We start from the raw sequence: 18306 nt of genomic DNA on the forward strand, positions 1-18306 counted from the left end.
TCCCCCTCTTCATTCATTACTTCCTCCCTCCCTCCTAAATCACACCACTACTTCTGAGATGCTAACGTGTGAATTTTGTCTTCACTTCTCCCCGGCTCAAGCAGTACAGGGTTCAATCCATGCCCGGCCATAGCACTTAAAGCGTTAATAGGCGCAACTAACATCACCAAAATGTGGGGTACAAACTTGGCGGAGGGACTGTTTTGGGGGGCCATTGAAGGTAACAGGCTAAGGAGTGGCCTGTCCGGATATTTTGTTTCTATTTATTAATGATCCACGAGACATACTAGAGTTAAATCTAGGTATGTGCTTATCTTTGTATTCGTTCATACACACACTGGTAATATTTCTGTGGTGCCTGATTCACTTGTTTGAGTGAAATTCTGTTGTGAAAAACAGTCACAAATTCGTGTCACTGGTAAAAATGAAACTAGTAATTTAAGTTTTGTCACCATGAAATATACACAAATAGATAAATATGAAAGGTCATGAAGTCACAATAAGTGACATCACCTGCTTTGCACAGTAAAAATATGCTATTTATGGTATCTGAAACCCTCAAAAAGGCGTGTGCGCTGCCTCGGGCCTCAGAGCTACAGCCTCAACGTTGCCAGATTGTCGCACTCAGCCGATTATATTTCCCGACTTCCTACCCTCAAACTGTCTTCTGGGCTCCAATAATGAAACTAATTTATAGCTATTGTTAAAAGAGTTAGATTCTGATGTTTCTTGGCAATACAGTGGAGTCGCGTATGGCGCGGTTAATTGGTTCTGAGCAATGGCCGCGCCATAGGAAACCGCGTCACAGGAATAACTAAACCTATGGAGAAAATACAATTTGGTTCTGGCCCTTGCCACTTTGCCCCACCCACACTTTTATTTTTTCGTTCGTTCTACCCCGAGTGCATTGGTAGGCATTATCTGCCCTTTGATGTTGTTCTGTCCAACCCCACGCTCACCACCTTATCCACTCGGCCACCGTCAACACCCACTTCTTCACTCAGTACGTATGGGGAAAATACAATTTGGTACTGGCTAGCCGCCATTTTATCCCACCTGCGCTCACATACAGGGAAAATTCATTGTTTCCCGCCCACCACTATTTTTCCCCACCTGCTCCTACACTCATGTATGGGGAAAATACATACACTTTTCTTCACCCGTCACCATTTTACCCCTTCCGTGGAGATGAGGCAAGATGAGGCGCCATGCATGTGCGGGCAGCTGCCAGCGTTTGAGAGAGTGACTCGGGCCGCCCGGACCGCCCTGAGTCCTCTCAAACGCGTGACACCGCAGCTTCCTTTTCATCCTCTGTTGCAAGGAGCTCGTCGACCAGAACAGCTTGTGATGCATGTTTAAACGTCATCAGGAAGATCAGCGGACGCCATTTTGCTGCCAGTGACTGACAACGTTTACTAGCTGTTCTGGCAGCAAAATGGCATCCGCTGATCTTCCTGACATTTAAACATGCATCACAAGCTGTTTTGGGTGACGAGCTCCTTGCAACACAGGATGAAAATGAAGCTGCAGTGGTTAAGCGCCTATCACACTGGGCACTTTTTCCTCCGACCTCCTACCTCCGACCTCCGATTTCAGGCGGTACCGCCGACACCTGCTAGCACACTCGCTTGTTTACATCCTACCTCCAGCTCCAGCAGCAATGGCCAACCTGTTCCAGCTACTGCCCTCCAACTCGAGTAATATTGTCGTCGCAGCACTGCTATACGAGCGATTTCATCTTCAAGACAAGAAGAAGAAACGGGCGTGGAGACGGCAGTGGCTTGCAAGGAGAGAGAACCTTGGGGTAGCTAGCAGACTCCTACAAGAGCTTGCGTTGGAAGACACCGAAGGCTACAGGCAGTGGATGCGGCTAGATAAACATCAGTTTCAAGAGCTTCTTAAAATGATAGAGCCCACAATTAGGAAGCAAGACACAAGGCTGCGGAAGGCTGTCGCACCTGAAGTGAGATTGGCAATCACCATGAGATATCTAGCTACAGGTAAGTAAGAGTGGGCTGAAATGTGGTTCAAGTTTGACTGCACTGTACCAAGAAAACACCGTTCCTTTGTGTCATCACCAAGTGGCTTAAACACACCTACATGTCGCCCTGATACCCAATCTCTAGTTCCACTGCATCAAAGATGAGTTCTGGGGGGCGACGTGGACCTATACAGGTGTCATTTAAAATAAGTCCTTTCCCGCAGCAAGTGTAGTAATGATTACAGGTGCACATGGGCATATGCGAAAGAAAAAATATATTTATATATATATATATATATATATATATATATATATATATATATATATATATATATATATATATATATATATATATATATATAAAAATAAAAAAGATATATATATATATGAATATATATAAATAAATATGAATATACATAAATATATATGAATATATATATATATAAATATATATATATATATAAAAATAAATAAAAATAAAAATAAATATATATATATATACACACATATATATACACACATATATATACACACATATATATATACATATATATATATATATATATCCCATTGAGACCCGAGAGAAAACTACTGAAGGGAATCACTTCAAACTGATATCCCATGACGTTTGTGAGTGAAATAAGGCATCCAGGTACCCAAGAATGGATTTCAGGCCTTAGGTTGCACTAGGGGCACTGGCTATTGGGATGACTCCTGGGACTCCATGCGTTGAAACCATGAATATTTTCTTTACCCCCATGTTTGCAGTTGTATATTTGTTAAGGCTAAATGAATATTTGAATATGAAACAAAATAGTTTATTTCACTATGAATGCATGTTTACTTACAATCCATACTTTCAGATAGTAATTGTATAAAAAAAATTGTGGAAATTGTAGAAAAAAAAGAATGCATAAATTGTAAATTGTATAGAAAAATACATCTATCTTTCTACCGACACTGGCCATGTCTTCCTTAAAGATGAGTAGCCTATTCATGGCAGATATAGTTATAATAAATAAATATCTTCCTGATCCTATTTTTCAGAGGAAGACTAGTAAACCAGCAAAATAAATCTTCATTAGTTTACTCTTCCGAACAAAACTACGTATAGAAAAAAATCACTTATTTATGCAGAAATTTCCTCTTTAAAAATCTAGTTTTTATGAAATAAAGTATTTCTATAACATAGTACAGTAATTGGTATAAATTCTTTTTAGGCTCATCTTTCTATTGATATAGGCCATGTCGCCCTGGAAGAGGGATGACCCATTCGTGACAGACATACACACGTACCTAGGTATCAAAAATAAATATCTTCCTGACCTTATTCTGCAGAGCAAGACTAGCATAACCTGCATTTATTGCTAAAGAAGTTATCCTATCTGTAACATGATACAAAACCTATTTTTATTGGTTTACTCATTGTTACTAGACTATTGAAAAGAATATCGCTTCTGTGCGCAGAAAATTCCTCTGTATAATCCTGTTTTTATTAGAAACTTTCCATAACATGGTACAGTAATTGACATAAGCCTGAAAACTACAATGAGATCCTTTACACATGAAACTCGAAGAAGCAGTTCCTTTTCGCATAGTTGCAGAGAAACACCTTACACCGACAACAGAATGTTCTGGTTCTGTTCCTACAACCTTCCCTACGGCATCTTCTGAATGAATTTTTGTCATCAATGATCACAGGCAGATGGTCTGCATTTCTTTTTCTTTCAGCTCTGCTTGGCAGAGGAGACAAGCCCTGTCTAGCTACCTTTGGGGAAGGTTCAGTTTCTGAATCATTCATATCTGTTGACAAGAGACTTCCATCAGTAGTACTACCTTGACCGTTAGTGGCAGAGTCATTTAGGAAATCACCTGACATTAACTGGTCTGCCAGGATTAGTTTGAAGTCCAAATACTGTTGGAAATTGGACTGTACATCATTCCTATATTCCAGCCAAGAGTTGGCAGTTACAACATCAAGTAAATGTAATGCCACTCTGACAGTCCATTTCTTTGTGCGATTAGGACTACGGTAATAGCCGAGGATTTGGTCATGAACATCAACACCGCCCATGGCACTGTTATATTCCCTTACCACACGGGGCCTCTTTATACCAATGTGGGTTTTGGATGCCTTAGACCAACGTTGGCATACATCTTCATCATCAATGGAAAACTCATTTGAAGCCATTAGTACCATCTTCCTATCATACCAAGCAGTTACAGCCACTTTGTTATCATTTCTTACCTGGCAGTCAGATGCACCTCTGCCCTCCTTGCGTAAGGCTGCCTCCGTCTTTAATTTTTGCTTAGCCTCTTTGGGTACCATGTTTTTCTTAATAGTGCCTGTCCCTCTAAGCCCTCTGTCATACAGGTCACACAACAGATTTGGGCTTGTAAAATATCTGTCAAAAAAGATGCTTGTGCCATCCTCCACACTGCACACAAATCTCAGTACAGCTGTTTCCCCCATTGTGATGTTGGTTCTGTTAGGCTTAACCCTCAACTTTTCAACAATGGATAACAATGCTTCCTTTGTTTGAAATATCTCAAAATCCAATACCATTCCACTTGGGGAAGCTAGCACAAACATTTTCAATCCATCTGGGTAAGGTTTGCCTGGGACATGCTGTCGGATACTGATTCTACCTCTAAAAGGAATCATGCTTTCATCAATACTGACTTTGGATGGCCTTGGCAACTCACAGCAACGCTGTCTTACTGCTTCCAACAGAGGTCTCACTTTCCATAATCTGTCAATTTTCTTGTTCTCTTCCGATACAGTATTATCATCAAGAAATTTCAGTGAATTTCTGAGCTTGAAAAATCTATCTCTTGTCATTTTGTCAGCAATCCAAGGGATCCTAGTTTTTGCCTGCCAATACATTTTTATCCTTGGCATCTTTACAATAGACATGGCAAAGCTCATACCTATGAACATAGCAATTTCTCTACAATTTGTATTAATAGATACTCCTGTGGCTTCAATTGACTTCATATTTGTGTACATTGCCATTTCACCCAAAAAATCTTTATTGACATAAGCTAAGAAGTACTCAATTGGTTTCAGTGGGTTGCTAGGTTCCGAATTTTCAGTCGCATTTTGCGTTGCATGATCAATGAAGGCATGATTTCTTAAGTAATAGAATCTCCTTTGGTCACCAGCTGAAGTTGAAACAAAATTCTCCTGGAGTTCCTCTTCAGAATCAGAATCTGAAGAAGTGACAGTGTCTTCTAATCCAATCCGTCTTCCAGAAGTCGTCACTGCTTCAGGAAGCCAATCATCATCTTCATCACTGAAGTCGCTTTCATCGAGAAGATCCAGAAGTGCCTGGGCCGGACAAGCTGCAAACAATGTGTTTTATAACACATTTGTTTCGCATTGAACTTAATCCAATCCTTAATGCAACAGCATCTTTATTCTACATGCAGACAACTCCAAAATACAAGTTGTTAATCTTGTCTCTACAGTTGTACAGAATTTTGTAAAAAAAAAAAAAAAAAAAGGAACAGAATAACCATGTCCAAAAATTATTTTGAACACTGCAATTATATACTAATTCCATTGTGGTACTACATCCATCACAGGAGAATGGTTGCTAACGTTATTAGTAAGTTGGTGCGGGATCTTGTGGAACAATGCCGTACGGCACCTGCTATAATTATACCAAATGAGCTGTACTAGGATGCAGACTGGTATTATTTTAGAAAGGTGCCAAAGGCTTTGGCAATAAAAACAAGTGAACTATTGGGAAATAATCATTTTTACAGGACATTTTCCTTCTTTACACTTTCCGTTGCAGGTTACTCCTTTCATTTAAATGATAAATAGAAATTACCCTAGATTTTTCTCCACAATTCCAGCGAATAGAAATAAACCTGGTAGTTTGGAGGGCTATGAAGACCAGGAAAATTGTTAGGTTAGGTTTAGTTAAGTTAGGTTAGGTTAGGTTAGACAAGATTAGGTAATTTCCCTAAACATAGGGAAACTTCCTAAAACTTTGGGAACTGTTTTCCGACGGGCGGGAGTTCCTATTTCGTGTACTAGGCATCAAAATAAAACAGGTGATGCATTTTTTTATTACTTCTTGTCCCACTCCGGTTCTCTAAACATTTACCGGCAGCCTCCGGGAAATTGTTACGTTAGGTAACAGTGGGACAAGAAATAATAAAAATACACCATCCGTTTTATTTTGATACCTAGTACCCGAAATAGGCACTCCACCGTTGGGAAACAGTTCCCAAAGACTAGGAAGATTTCTAAGTTTGGGAAATTACCTAACTATCTAACCTAACCTATTGACAATGTTTGACAAGTTAGTGGTATGGTGGTGTAGGTAAACCCAGGATGGAGCAGAAGTACTTTATTACTCTAACGTTTGATAAGTGTCTTCCTCAGAATAATACCAGTCTGCATCCTAGTACAGCTCATATGGTATAATTATAGCAGGTGCCGTACGGCATTGTTTCACAAGATCTCTGCACCAACTTACAATACAATTCTCTAAGTTTAAGTTCAGCGAAATTGTCTAATCTCATCTAACCTAACCTAACAATTAACCTTTTTTTTTACTTTTTTCTTGACAATAATGTAAAATATGATCATTCAAAAGAATTACAGAATCATTACTATTGTGATACATTTTTAAACATAATGATACCCCACCTCTCCTGGATCTTGCTGTAGCATGAGTCTGTCTGGATGTAGACGGGCCTGGCTCACAGTGGCTACTTGCTGTAGATGATGATGTAGTAGTAGGGTCATCTTGCTCCCTTGGTGGGCAACCTGCAAAGTAATATATTTTTTTAATATTGTAGCGTTGAAAATAGAGAAAAAAAAATAATAAATTAAATTAAATAAATAAATGCTACATCCCTTAATTATGACAACCACTAGGGTAGTGAATGGTATGTGGTAGCGTGGTAGTTGTCGAGCGCTGGTCCCGGATGTTAAGGCCTCAGGACAAGTGAACACTCGTTCCGAAGTTTGTGACCAGAAGGGCGTTACTTGTGTGGTTAATTATGGAGGGTGGGAGGATTTCCGTGGGAACCACTTTTTGAGACAGCATTAAGAAATTGGATGGTGATTATGTACTATGGAGGGGATGTGTGTATGGTTCAGTAATTTCCAATGAGCAGCAAAACAGGCTCCAAATGATAACACTCAGTAAGGTTAGATATAAATATGTATTTGGTTTACTTTAAAGGTTAGCGGAGTGCTAATAAAAATATGAAAAAAAAAATGAATGACCGACAGGCTGTAGGCCTCTAAACTAGCTAACTACCGGCACAAGGGAGATTTGGGGAATACACAGAATGCTTAGCTCTGTAGTTGCTGGATGCGGAGGAGGAGGAGCTGCGTGAGTGTCTGGCTCGGCAGAGGACGTCCACGATGGGAATGGGCGATCCTGGTGATGGACAGACGGGCGCCGCTTGATGTAGAGATGGAGCGGCTCGGGTGGTGTGGAGAGGCGGGCGCCCTTTGATGTAGGGAGCAGCTTGGGGGCCGTGGTATTGGAGCCCCCAGGACAGTCGAGGGGCAGGTTACCCCGCCATACAAGTTCCCATCCTGTAGTCCGTCTCACCCCGCAGGCCGTGGGTGGTTTTTCGGGGGGGGGCTGAGTGGAGAGGTGGACACCGCTCTCAACTCCAACTCCAACTCGCTGCCGTTCCTTGCTAGGGCTGCTGCTCGTCTCCTGCTAGCCCGCCTCACACAGTAGGCCGTGGGTGGTGTATACGTTCTCCAAGCTTCTGGCTTGCTGCCGTGGTGCTCGTCTCCGGTCACCTCTCTCCCGCTTCTGCCTTGCTGCCGTGGTGCTCGCCTCAAGTCTACCCAGCTTCTGGTCCTCTTCCTCCTCCTCCTCGCTTACTCATCAGCTTCTCTCCTCCATCACGTGATCTTTTAACCCCGCATTACTGACTCTCTCCCTTCCGGAACATTCTTTTACAATCAAACCCCTACCTATCTAACTAACTAGTTATTGGTTTCTTGGAGGGGTTCGAGGCTTTGAGATGAGGGATTTCAGTAACTCGTTCATATATTCGCTCATTCGCTCGCCGTGTTATCTTCTCATAACCTTTTACGCACTTACATTCCTCAGCTACCCATTCACTCTTTCACTCATTCACTCATTCACTCATTCACGCTCCCACTCGCTCATACTTACTCACTCTGTCACCGACTTACTCACATTCTCTCATTCATTCACATTCGGACCGTTACACGGCTCCCTCCTTCCTGAGACTGAAATCCCTTTCTCAAAGTCTCTAACCCATGGGTAACATGTCTAAAAACATTCACATTTCTTCTCTCTCCAAATAAAACATTACATCATATATAAAACATCCTACTAAACATAAAAAAAAAATACATTAGATTATTTAAGGGTCACAAAAAAATTGGTTTTCAATCGCGGCCAACCATATCGTACTACATTATTCCATAATATAGGCACGAGTGCCTTGGGGTCTCATCAGGACCCGGCATCCTGGTAGGGTGTCAGGTGTGTACCTCCCACCTCCTCCTGGCATCCGGGGTTGCGTGGTAGGGCCTTTCCAGCCCCTTTTCCACACCTTCTGCAGGGAGCCCAGGTCGTCCCAGATATTCCTGGTGGGGTTGACGAGGTTCTTCTGGGTCCCCATGCTTCCTCGGGTTTCGCTGACCCTGGATGCGGGAGAGATTTCCCAGTGCCACTCTGCACTGCAACAAAGAGGGTTCATTACTGTCCTGCACCGCACAACTCTGTTCCAGGAGCCTACCTAAACTTCCTCTATTAGCCTTCGGGGCGGCCTTCTTTCCCTCGTGGGACGTTGTTCAACTTCGTCCTCATCACTATCGTCCACCGGTGGTACGAGTACTTCCTCCGGTTCGATGAGGATTTGTTCTTTTCCTACATATGGTTTTATTTTTTCGGCCGCACGTTGTATTTGTGTTCCATTGAAAACATTCTCTAGCACATATGCACTTCCATCCCTAAGTATTTCCTTAACTTTGTACGGACCCAACCACTTCACTCCCAACTTCCGCTGTACCGAGGACTCACCTTGTTCCTTTTTCACCCAGACCAAACTGTTAAGTTCTACCCTCTGATTAGTTCTCCCTCGATTAGCCTTGTCTCGCCACTTTTGTGCTCTCTCCCTATTAGTTTCTTTAACCACCTCATGCGCGATTTTTATGTCCGCGTCATCATCGTCTTGTGGTAAGGGCGCACTTACACTTCGTGGCGTAACGAGAGAACATTAGGTAGAACGGTTGCTCCCGGTGGTTTCGTGCACCGCGTTTAAGACTGTCTGGCACTGCCCGAGATAGTTTGGCCACCGGTGGGGGTGTCCTCGGCACAACGTAGCTAGGACTGATTTCATTGTTCTGTGCATCCGTTCTGAGATAGAGTTGCCTTGGGGATGGTAAGGAGTGCTGAACACCAACTGGGTGCCCATTCTGGTACATAGGTCTTTGACAATGGTTGCGTGGAACTCGCGCATTGTCCGTTAAGAGCACTTTCGGTGCCCCAAAATCTCCATGTACGTTTGCAAACCCTTCACTACCTCCTCCGCTAACCTTGATCTCATCTTTATAAACTTTACATACCTAGAGTAGTGATCTATAAGCGTCAGGACATATCGATGTCCGCTGTTGGTCGATATGCATATCTGTGATGTCCATACTAATTCTCTCAAGGGGTTTATTACATGGTGGAAGCTCTTGCCATTGCATTTGAAGGCCCCTAGCAGTTTTGAGTTGCTGACAAGTTATACATTCTTTAATATGCTTTCTCATATCTGCTCTCAAGTTGGGCCAGTAAAAATAGTCTTCTGCCTTGAGGGCAGATTTGAGAAAACCTAAATGACCCGACTCTCTCTCATGTGCAAAACTTAGAGCCTGCCGCCTTAATTCATTTGGTATTACCAGGGTGTACAATATGGTGTTGTCTTTCTTCCTGCGGGTGGAGTATAATATTTCATCCTCGATGTTAAATTGTGCGAGGGTTGCCCTAGGGTATTTTGAGCGTGGGATACATCCTCCCTCTAAATACTGTCTCATCTCCCTCCACCTTGGTTCCTGCATTTGCAGCTGGCTAAACTCTTCTCTTGTTTTCCCCAGAAATAACTCACTTTGGCCGCCCCAAGGTCTTATAGGTCTTACTGGGCGACTTAATTGGTCAGCCACCACGTTCTTTTTCCCGGATTTGTAATCGATTGAAAAATGGTAATCCCTCATTTCTAAAATCCACCGATTCATGCGGGGTGATTTAGTTTTTTGCCTAAAGATGGAGACTAGCGGTTGGTGGTCTGTCCGCACAAATACTTTCGTGCCCCACAGGAAATGGTGGAACTGGCGACATGCCAATACTATAGCTAAAGCTTCCCTGTCGGTGGTTGAATACCTCATTTCTGCCGGACGAAGTTTTTTGGAAAAATAACCGATGACCCTGGGTAAATTATTATCATCGATTTGCATTAGCACAGCACCCACATGGGTGAGGCTGGCATCTGTTTCTAGGATGAAGCTTCTTGACATATCTGCCCGTCCTAGGATGGGGGCTGCTATTAATTTCCCTTTCAGAGTCTCGAAAGCCTGCTGACACTCTGCTGACCATTCGAATTGTAATCCCTTTTGGGTTAAGTTAGTTAAGGGAGCGGCTAGTTTCGAGAATTGCCCAATGTGTCGTCTGTAAAATGAACACATTCCCAGGAATCTGCGGGTTTCTTTAACGGTTGTTGGGGCTTTCATTTTCTCAATTGCTTCGATGTTTTTAGGGTCCGGTCGATATCCTTCCCGAGAGACTACATGCCCTAAGAATTTGACTTCTTTTTGCCCAATGTTACATTTTGATAGGTTTAACTTGATTCCTACCCCTCCCATGTGCTCGAAGGTCTCATGGAGTCTACTGAGAAGGGTATTAAAGTCAGGTGCACTTATGATCACGTCTTCTAAGTAAGTCTTTATCCATTCCGCCTTTAAGAGGGGTGCAAGGGCGGTTTGTAACTGTCTACTAAAAATAGCTGGGGAACAAGACAAGCCAAAGGGTAACCTTTTAAATCGGTATAGATTAATCCCCTCAGTAAATGTGGTTAAATCCCTGCTTGGTTCATCTAAAAGCACTTGATAGTATGCATCTTTCATATCTAAGGTGGCATAGTATTGCTGTCCCGACACTCTCTCTACTAGTTCCTCAAGTTTTGGTAGAGGGTGTATGTCTACTGCTAAATGGGTGTTAACCTTGCGGTAATCTAGGCACATTCTTTTCTCGCCGGACGGTTTACTAACCAGAACTATTGGTGACAACCAGGCGGCGGTAGATGGTTCTATTATGTCTCTCTGCGCTAGGTCCTCTATAATCTCTGCTATTAGCTCCTTTGCTTTTTCTGGGTATCTATAAATGGGGGCCCTGCATGGTACGGGATTCTCGACATTAATGTGGGCTGGGGGCGCTGTTATCAAGCCTAACTCATTTTCGTCTACCATAAACAACAACTCGTGGCACCGTATTACTTGGAATAATTTCTGTTTCTGCTCTTCATCTAAGTGAGTCCAATCTCTTTCGCTTAATATGGTGTTTAATTTGTCTCCTCTGGACATTTTCCCGGGGACCGCGTCATTTTCGGGCCCCATCGACTCACTGATCGTGGTTTTTAAGCATTTTGCCTCCGGGAACTCTTCAAGGTTACTGTTGATTATTTCATAACGTGCCAGGAATACCCCTTGATGTAGTGTTAGGTTTAATTTACTATTATTGATCATTGGGAGGAAGATGGTTTTTTCCTCGGTTACCTCCGTAATGAGAGGCAACCCTCCTTGCACGTTCTTATGTTCCGGGTCAACCACCAGGGTAGTACCAGGTGCTTCATCCACTTTGATTTCCCTCATAGCAGCACTGAAAGGTGGTAATTTTAATTTTGCTCTTAGTCTCACGAAAGCTTTGGCCGGGGAAGATTTGTGGGTGGCAATGGATTGGATCTTTATGTGCGTCACCTTCCCGTAGCGATGTTCATGATATTTAAGTGGGTAGGTGACATTATTCCAGGTAATTTTCTTGTTTCGGTGGTCAAGGGTTAGGGTTACTCTTCCCAGGGCATTCATGCCCAACAACAAGGCTGGTTCTAAGTAATTATCGGGTACGATGGCTAGGGGTACCTCTAAAGGTTGGTTGTCACCGACTATGATGGAGGTAGTGGTTTGCCCTAGGATTCTGAGTTTCTTCCCTGTGATACCCTGTAATTGCGGGATGGTTTTTCCTGTAACTACCTTGAGATTGAGTTGTTGCACCACACTTTCTTTGATTAGTGACATTTCGCTACCAGTGTCGAGCAGGGCCTCTAGCATATGGCTTTTGATGTTGACTGTGATTATTGGGGACCTAGCTTGCGCCAGTCACCGTGTCTGAAAGGTCTTCCTCCCTGGACAACCAGGGTACCCTCTTCGGCAGTTCATCCTCAAACAATCAAAACACGAACCGGGAAGCGGATTCTTAAAACATGACTGCACGTCGTGTGTTGTGGACCTACAATACGGGCAGTACACTGATGTCCTTCTCTCTCGAGGTTGTTTCTTTTGCTCTTCCCACCGCTCTAGTCTGCGCTCGATTCGATCGAGATAGGAGGCTAAGGCGGTAGGTTCGGCCAAGGATTCAGCCTTCGGGGATGTTAATGGTGGTGCTCCAGTGCTTGATGCACCAGCTGGAGGAGCGTCATCCGTCACCATAAAGACACAGTCTTTTTTCCTTGCTTGGGCTACTAGTCGTTCCACCTCTAGTTTTTCCATAAAGGTGTCGAGTGGCACGTGATTATCCATATATATTTCTAGCCTCTCTCTACTATCTCGAGGCATTCCCTTTAACAGCTTTGACTTAATTACTTTTTCTCTCTTGGGGACTTCTCCTGGGTTTGATTTTACCTCTAGGAGTGCGAATTTACATTTAAGTTGGGTGACAAATTCAGTCGCGTCTTCCTCATATGAGTATTTGAGGTCATTTAAGGCGTCGAATACCTTTCCTTTACTCTGATCCGTTAGTTCTTTGATCAGTGATATCTTGAATTCTTCCCAGTCCACCACGGGGCCATGCTTCAGAGTGCTTTGGATATAAACTGCTAATTCGGCGTCTACTCGACTCAAAGCTATTCTTTTTCGATCTTCCCCCCGTGGGGTGCATTGTTCAATCTGGGAAAGGAATACCTCTAATCTGCCTCCTCCTTCTACTCCCTTCAAGTGTCTTCTTTCAAGGATGGGTATGTCCCTTGGTTTAAGTAGTGGTTTGGTAGGCGAGTCTTCTTGGCTTCTACGTAATCGGTCCACTAATTCTAACATTGATGTTTTTAGAAAATCTACCTCTTCCTCGAGTTCTTCCATTTTCACGTTGTTACCCGCTTGTGGCTCTTTCTTTGACTGTGTTTGTACCCTAGGGTCTTCCTGGTCAGTGTCAGTACGCTGTTGGTCTGGGCAGTGTTCACTTTCCCATGGACCCAGCAAGTCAGCTATCTCTTCCTTTACAGTTTTCTCCATTGTGTCAAAATTTCCTAAGTTCCCTCAGTATCAATATTTACAGTTTTTACTCTATTAAAGAGAATAGAACAATCAAAGCAAACTAATAAAACAAAGATATAAAACCCATAAACTCAAACGAAACTACCTTCGAACACATGAGCAAGGGAGGTTAAGCACTTGTTTGTTAGTGATAATTACCGCGCCATTGCAGACTACCACTTTCCATTACTCTGCGAGAGACTCTTACCACGCGCACGCTCCTTCCACCTCTTCCCTTTCCTCCTTATATACTGCCTGAATGCAGTCATCCTCAAAGAAATTCCCGGCTTTTCCTCCCGGGGCACGAAAAGTATCTACCTGAATGTTCTGCTCCCTTCAATTCCCTTGGAATATGACTATGCCCTACAAGTGCTACTCTAAACATGTTCTCTGGTGTTATGAGCACCGAGAGAGAAAAACAAGTAAATGCAAAGACACCAAAAAAAAAAATATGTTAAGACTGCAAAGCAATAGGGCGACCAACAATCAATCAACAGAAAAAGAAAAAAAATAATAATAATTATACTGTCTAGTTAACTCTGCTTCAACAAGGGGGGGGGGGGAAATGGTTCACAGGGAAATCCCACCGCAAAAGCCACCATATGTAGCGTTGAAAATAGAGAAAAAAAAATAATAAATTAAATTAAATAAATAAATGCTACATCCCTTAATTATGACAACCACTAGGGTAGTGAATGGTATGTGGTAGCGTGGTAGTTGTCGAGCGCTGGTCCCGGATGTTAAGGCCTCAGGACAAGTGAACACTCGTTCCGAAGTTTGTGACCAGAAGGGCGTTACTTGTGTGGTTAATTATGGAGGGTGGGAGGATTTCCGTGGGAACCACTTTTTGAGACAGCATTAAGAAATTGGATGGTGATTATGTACTATGGAGGGGATGTGTGTATGGTTCAGTAATTTCCAATGAGCAGCAAAACAGGCTCCAAATGATAACACTCAGTAAGGTTAGATATAAATATGTATTTGGTTTACTTTAAAGGTTAGCGGAGTGCTAATAAAAATATGAAAAAAAAATGAATGACCGACAGGCTGTAGGCCTCTAAACTAGCTAACTACCGGCACAAGGGAGATTTGGGGAATACACAGAATGCTTAGCTCTGTAGTTGCTGGATGCGGAGGAGGAGGAGCTGCGTGAGTGTCTGTCTCGGCAGAGGACGTCCACGATGGGAATGGGCGATCCTGGTGATGGACAGACGGGCGCCGCTTGATGTAGAGATGGAGCTCGGGTGGTGTGGAGAGGCGCCCTTTGATGTAGGGAGCAGCTTGGGGCCGTGGTATTGGAGCCCCAGGACAGTCGAGGGCAGGTTACCCCGCCATACAAGTTCCCATCCTGTAGTCCGTCTCACCCCGCAGGCCGTGGGTGGTTTTTCGGGGGGGGCTGAGTGGAGAGGTGGACACCGCTCTCAACTCCAACTCCAACTCGCTGCCGTTCCTTGCTAGGGCTGCTGCTCGTCTCCTGCTAGCCCGCCTCACACAGTAGGCCGTGGGTGGTGTATACGTTCTCCAAGCTTCTGGCTTGCTGCCGTGGTGCTCGTCTCCGGTCACCTCTCTCCGCTTCTGCCTTGCTGCCGTGGTGCTCGCCTCAAGTCTACCCAGCTTCTGGTCCTCTTCCTCCTCCTCGCTTACTCATCAGCTTCTCTCCTCCATCACGTGATCTTTTAACCCCGCATTACTGACTCTCTCCCTTCCGGAACATTCTTTTACAATCAAACCCCTACCTATCTAACTAACTAGTTATTGGTTTCTTGGAGGGGTTCGAGGCTTTGAGATGAGGGATTTCAGTAACTCGTTCATATATTCGCTCATTCGCTCGCCGTGTTATCTTCTCATAACCTTTTACGCACTTACATTCCTCAGCTACCCATTCACTCTTTCACTCATTCACTCATTCACTCATTCACGCTCCCACTCGCTCATACTTACTCACTCTGTCACCGACTTACTCACATTCTCTCATTCATTCACATTCGGACCGTTACAATATGTATGTATATATATATATATATATATATATATATATATATATATATATATATATATATATATATATATATATATATATATATAAGTTGTGGCTTCAAGTCTCGGGCAGTGCAAAGATAAATAACTATAGAAACCCGAACCTTTGAGCTGGCCATGCACTATGACCCGGTGAAGAAATTCCGTGCACTACATATTCAAAGGCAAAATAGATGTGAACAGTGTGGCCATGCCCATACAATCCATAAACCCCCCACTCTTCTTTCTAGTTTTATGTAAGGAGAACTGACAAAATTTACAGTTGTCACTTGATATTTTCTTTTTGTTTCAGGAGAGTCACAAACATCCCTTGCCTACCAGTTCCGGGTCAGCCAGAACCTCATTTCATCAATCATCCCTGAGGTGTGCCAGGCAATCTACAATGCTCTACAGCCCTTATACGTGGTGGTTCCGAGGACAGAGGAAAAGTGGAAGGAAGTGGCTCAGGGTTTCAACACCCTCTGGAACTTCCCATTATGTGTGGGTGCTTTGGATGGGAAGAGAGTGTTGATCCAGAAGCCAGCAAATTCTGGATCTTTGTATTTTGACTACAAAGGGGACTTTAGTATAATCCTAATGGCTCTGGTGGACTCTGACTACAAATTCCTGTATATAGATGTAGGCACTAATGGGCGAGGAAGTGACGCAGGAGTTTGGAGTAGGTGCAGTTTGTCTGCTGGACTAGAGAATAATTCAGTAAGCTTGCCACCACCTGAGTTTCTACCTAATTCCAGCACTGAGTCCCCATATGTAATTGTAGGCGACGATGCCTTTCCCTTAAAAACGTACCTCATGAAGCCATACCCTGGCTTAGATCAACCAGATGAAAAGAGAATTTTCAACTACCGTCTGTCTAGGGCACGGAGAGTGTCAGAAAACGCCTTCGGGATTTTGGTCAGCAGATTCCAAATATTCCGGCAGCCAATCCGCACATCTCCAGAATGTGTAACAAAAATAGTTTTGGCCTCGGTTGCACTTCACAATTATTTAAGGGTCACATCACGGGATGCTTATGCTCCAGCAGACGGGAATGAAAATACATCTAGCGGTCATCATAGAGGCGTTGCTGGTGTCTTGCAGAACTTTCAAGCGGTGCCCCGAAGACCAGCCAGGGATGCTGTGCAGGTGAGACAAAAACTGATGGCATACTTCAACTCAGTTGGCACGGTACCATGGCAGAGGGAAATGGCACATCTACACTAAAAATGACGGCTGGAGGGGTTGTGTCATTGCAGCGACGCACCCCACGGCGTATGCTCCCCGTTAGTTAGTGAGTGCATGAGGTGGGATATGTAAAAAGTTGGGAATGTAATGTAAACAGAAAGTAAATGTAAAATTTCTTCTGCATAATTTGGGCTCCGAATCTTTTTTTTTTTTTTTTTTTAAGATTCCTTTCCGTGTTTGCTTTCAGATTAATTACCACTGAGCCCACTGGACTCAACCAATGTTGAAAATAAACCTTAAGATAATTGATATTGATATGTTTAATGGCCTCAGTGTAACAAATATGCTTCATTAAATACCTACATGTTCATTCACAGCCTTTTAGTCCATTGGGCAATAGCTCTCTATGGACTGTTATGCCTAAAGTAGATATTGTTGTGGTCAACTCTTATCACTTCAGGGCATTACATGAATAATACTAACTAATAATAATAATTATGATAATGAGAATAAGAAGTATAATTGAAAGTATACAATTATATATAGGTAATGTCAGTAACAATACTAATAATAATAAAGTTAATACTAATAATAATGCTAATAATAATAATAGTACGTAATAATAATAATTCTTATAATAAAGATTATAATGAAATCAATGAAAAGACTACTAATAAGAATGATCTCCCTAATTTTGATAATTAAAAGACTGATGAGGGGACTTTACTCGTCCTCATCACTGTCTTCCATCAAATCCATGCATTTCCTAGCAAATTTTCGTTGCCATCTAATTCCCTTCTCCCGCATTCTTGCCACCACCATTACCCCAAAACCATAAGCATAATCTTGTACCGCATTATTCTGCCTTAAAACTTCATTTATTTTGTCCCAGAAGACAGAATTCTCAGCGTCATTTGGGGGATAACTTGATCCCCTCTTACGCTTCCTTTGGTTTTGAGTGGTGGGTGGCTCTTCATCCCCTGATGCACCTCTAATAGTAGTGCGCTCTTGCGATGCTGCTTAAGTTGTCTGCATGGGGAAGCGTGTCAGGATTACATGCCACCTCGTCCCTGTCGATGGCTCTCCCAAGCGCTGCCCTCAATGTCTGGGTTATCAACCGACAGGACCACAGATGCGGTAACACACTGTCCTGCAACATCAAATATTGCAATTTAATATGTTGCGCCTATATTTGTTAATGGTTGATAAGACACATGAAGGAATACATTAAATAACATAAGGAGAAAATGTAAATAGGAACGATACAAAATAAGAGCTAGATTGCAATACCTATAGTAATAAAGGTATATTATAAGGAAATATTTAAGAAATGGAAAGTGAAGTTGCAACATAATTTCTTGAGGAAGACCAAAAAGCATGCACTGGAATATAATTACATTTATCTTTCAAAACTATGAAAAGAAAGAAAAAAAGTTCAGTATGTGACATTCTTTGCTTACATTGAAAGTAGTTTGTGTGAGGTTGTCACAGGTTGAGGTGTACTCGGTGCACCTCTCAAGGAATTCTAACAAGGGGTACAACTCCCACTTCGGTAATTTGTCGCCTCCGTCCCCACTATGTTTCACGTGTTTCTTTTTCTCTC

The 18306-nt window shown here is 42.8% G+C and overlaps 1 protein-coding gene across 1 annotated transcript; it reads left to right on the forward strand.

The window, feature by feature from the left end:
• Positions 1-1472: 1472 nt before the first annotated feature.
• Positions 1473-17704, forward strand: LOC126986099 (uncharacterized). Its single transcript, XM_050841807.1, has 2 exons — positions 1473-2000; positions 15832-17704. Exons 1-2 carry the CDS (start codon positions 1661-1663, stop codon positions 16740-16742), a joined length of 1251 nt encoding a protein of 416 aa, XP_050697764.1. The 5' UTR covers positions 1473-1660; the 3' UTR covers positions 16743-17704.
• Positions 17705-18306: the final 602 nt, after the last annotated feature.

This window comes from Eriocheir sinensis, chromosome 61 (assembly GCF_024679095.1).
Source record: "Eriocheir sinensis breed Jianghai 21 chromosome 61, ASM2467909v1, whole genome shotgun sequence".
Classification (NCBI taxonomy): domain Eukaryota; kingdom Metazoa; phylum Arthropoda; class Malacostraca; order Decapoda; family Varunidae; genus Eriocheir; species Eriocheir sinensis.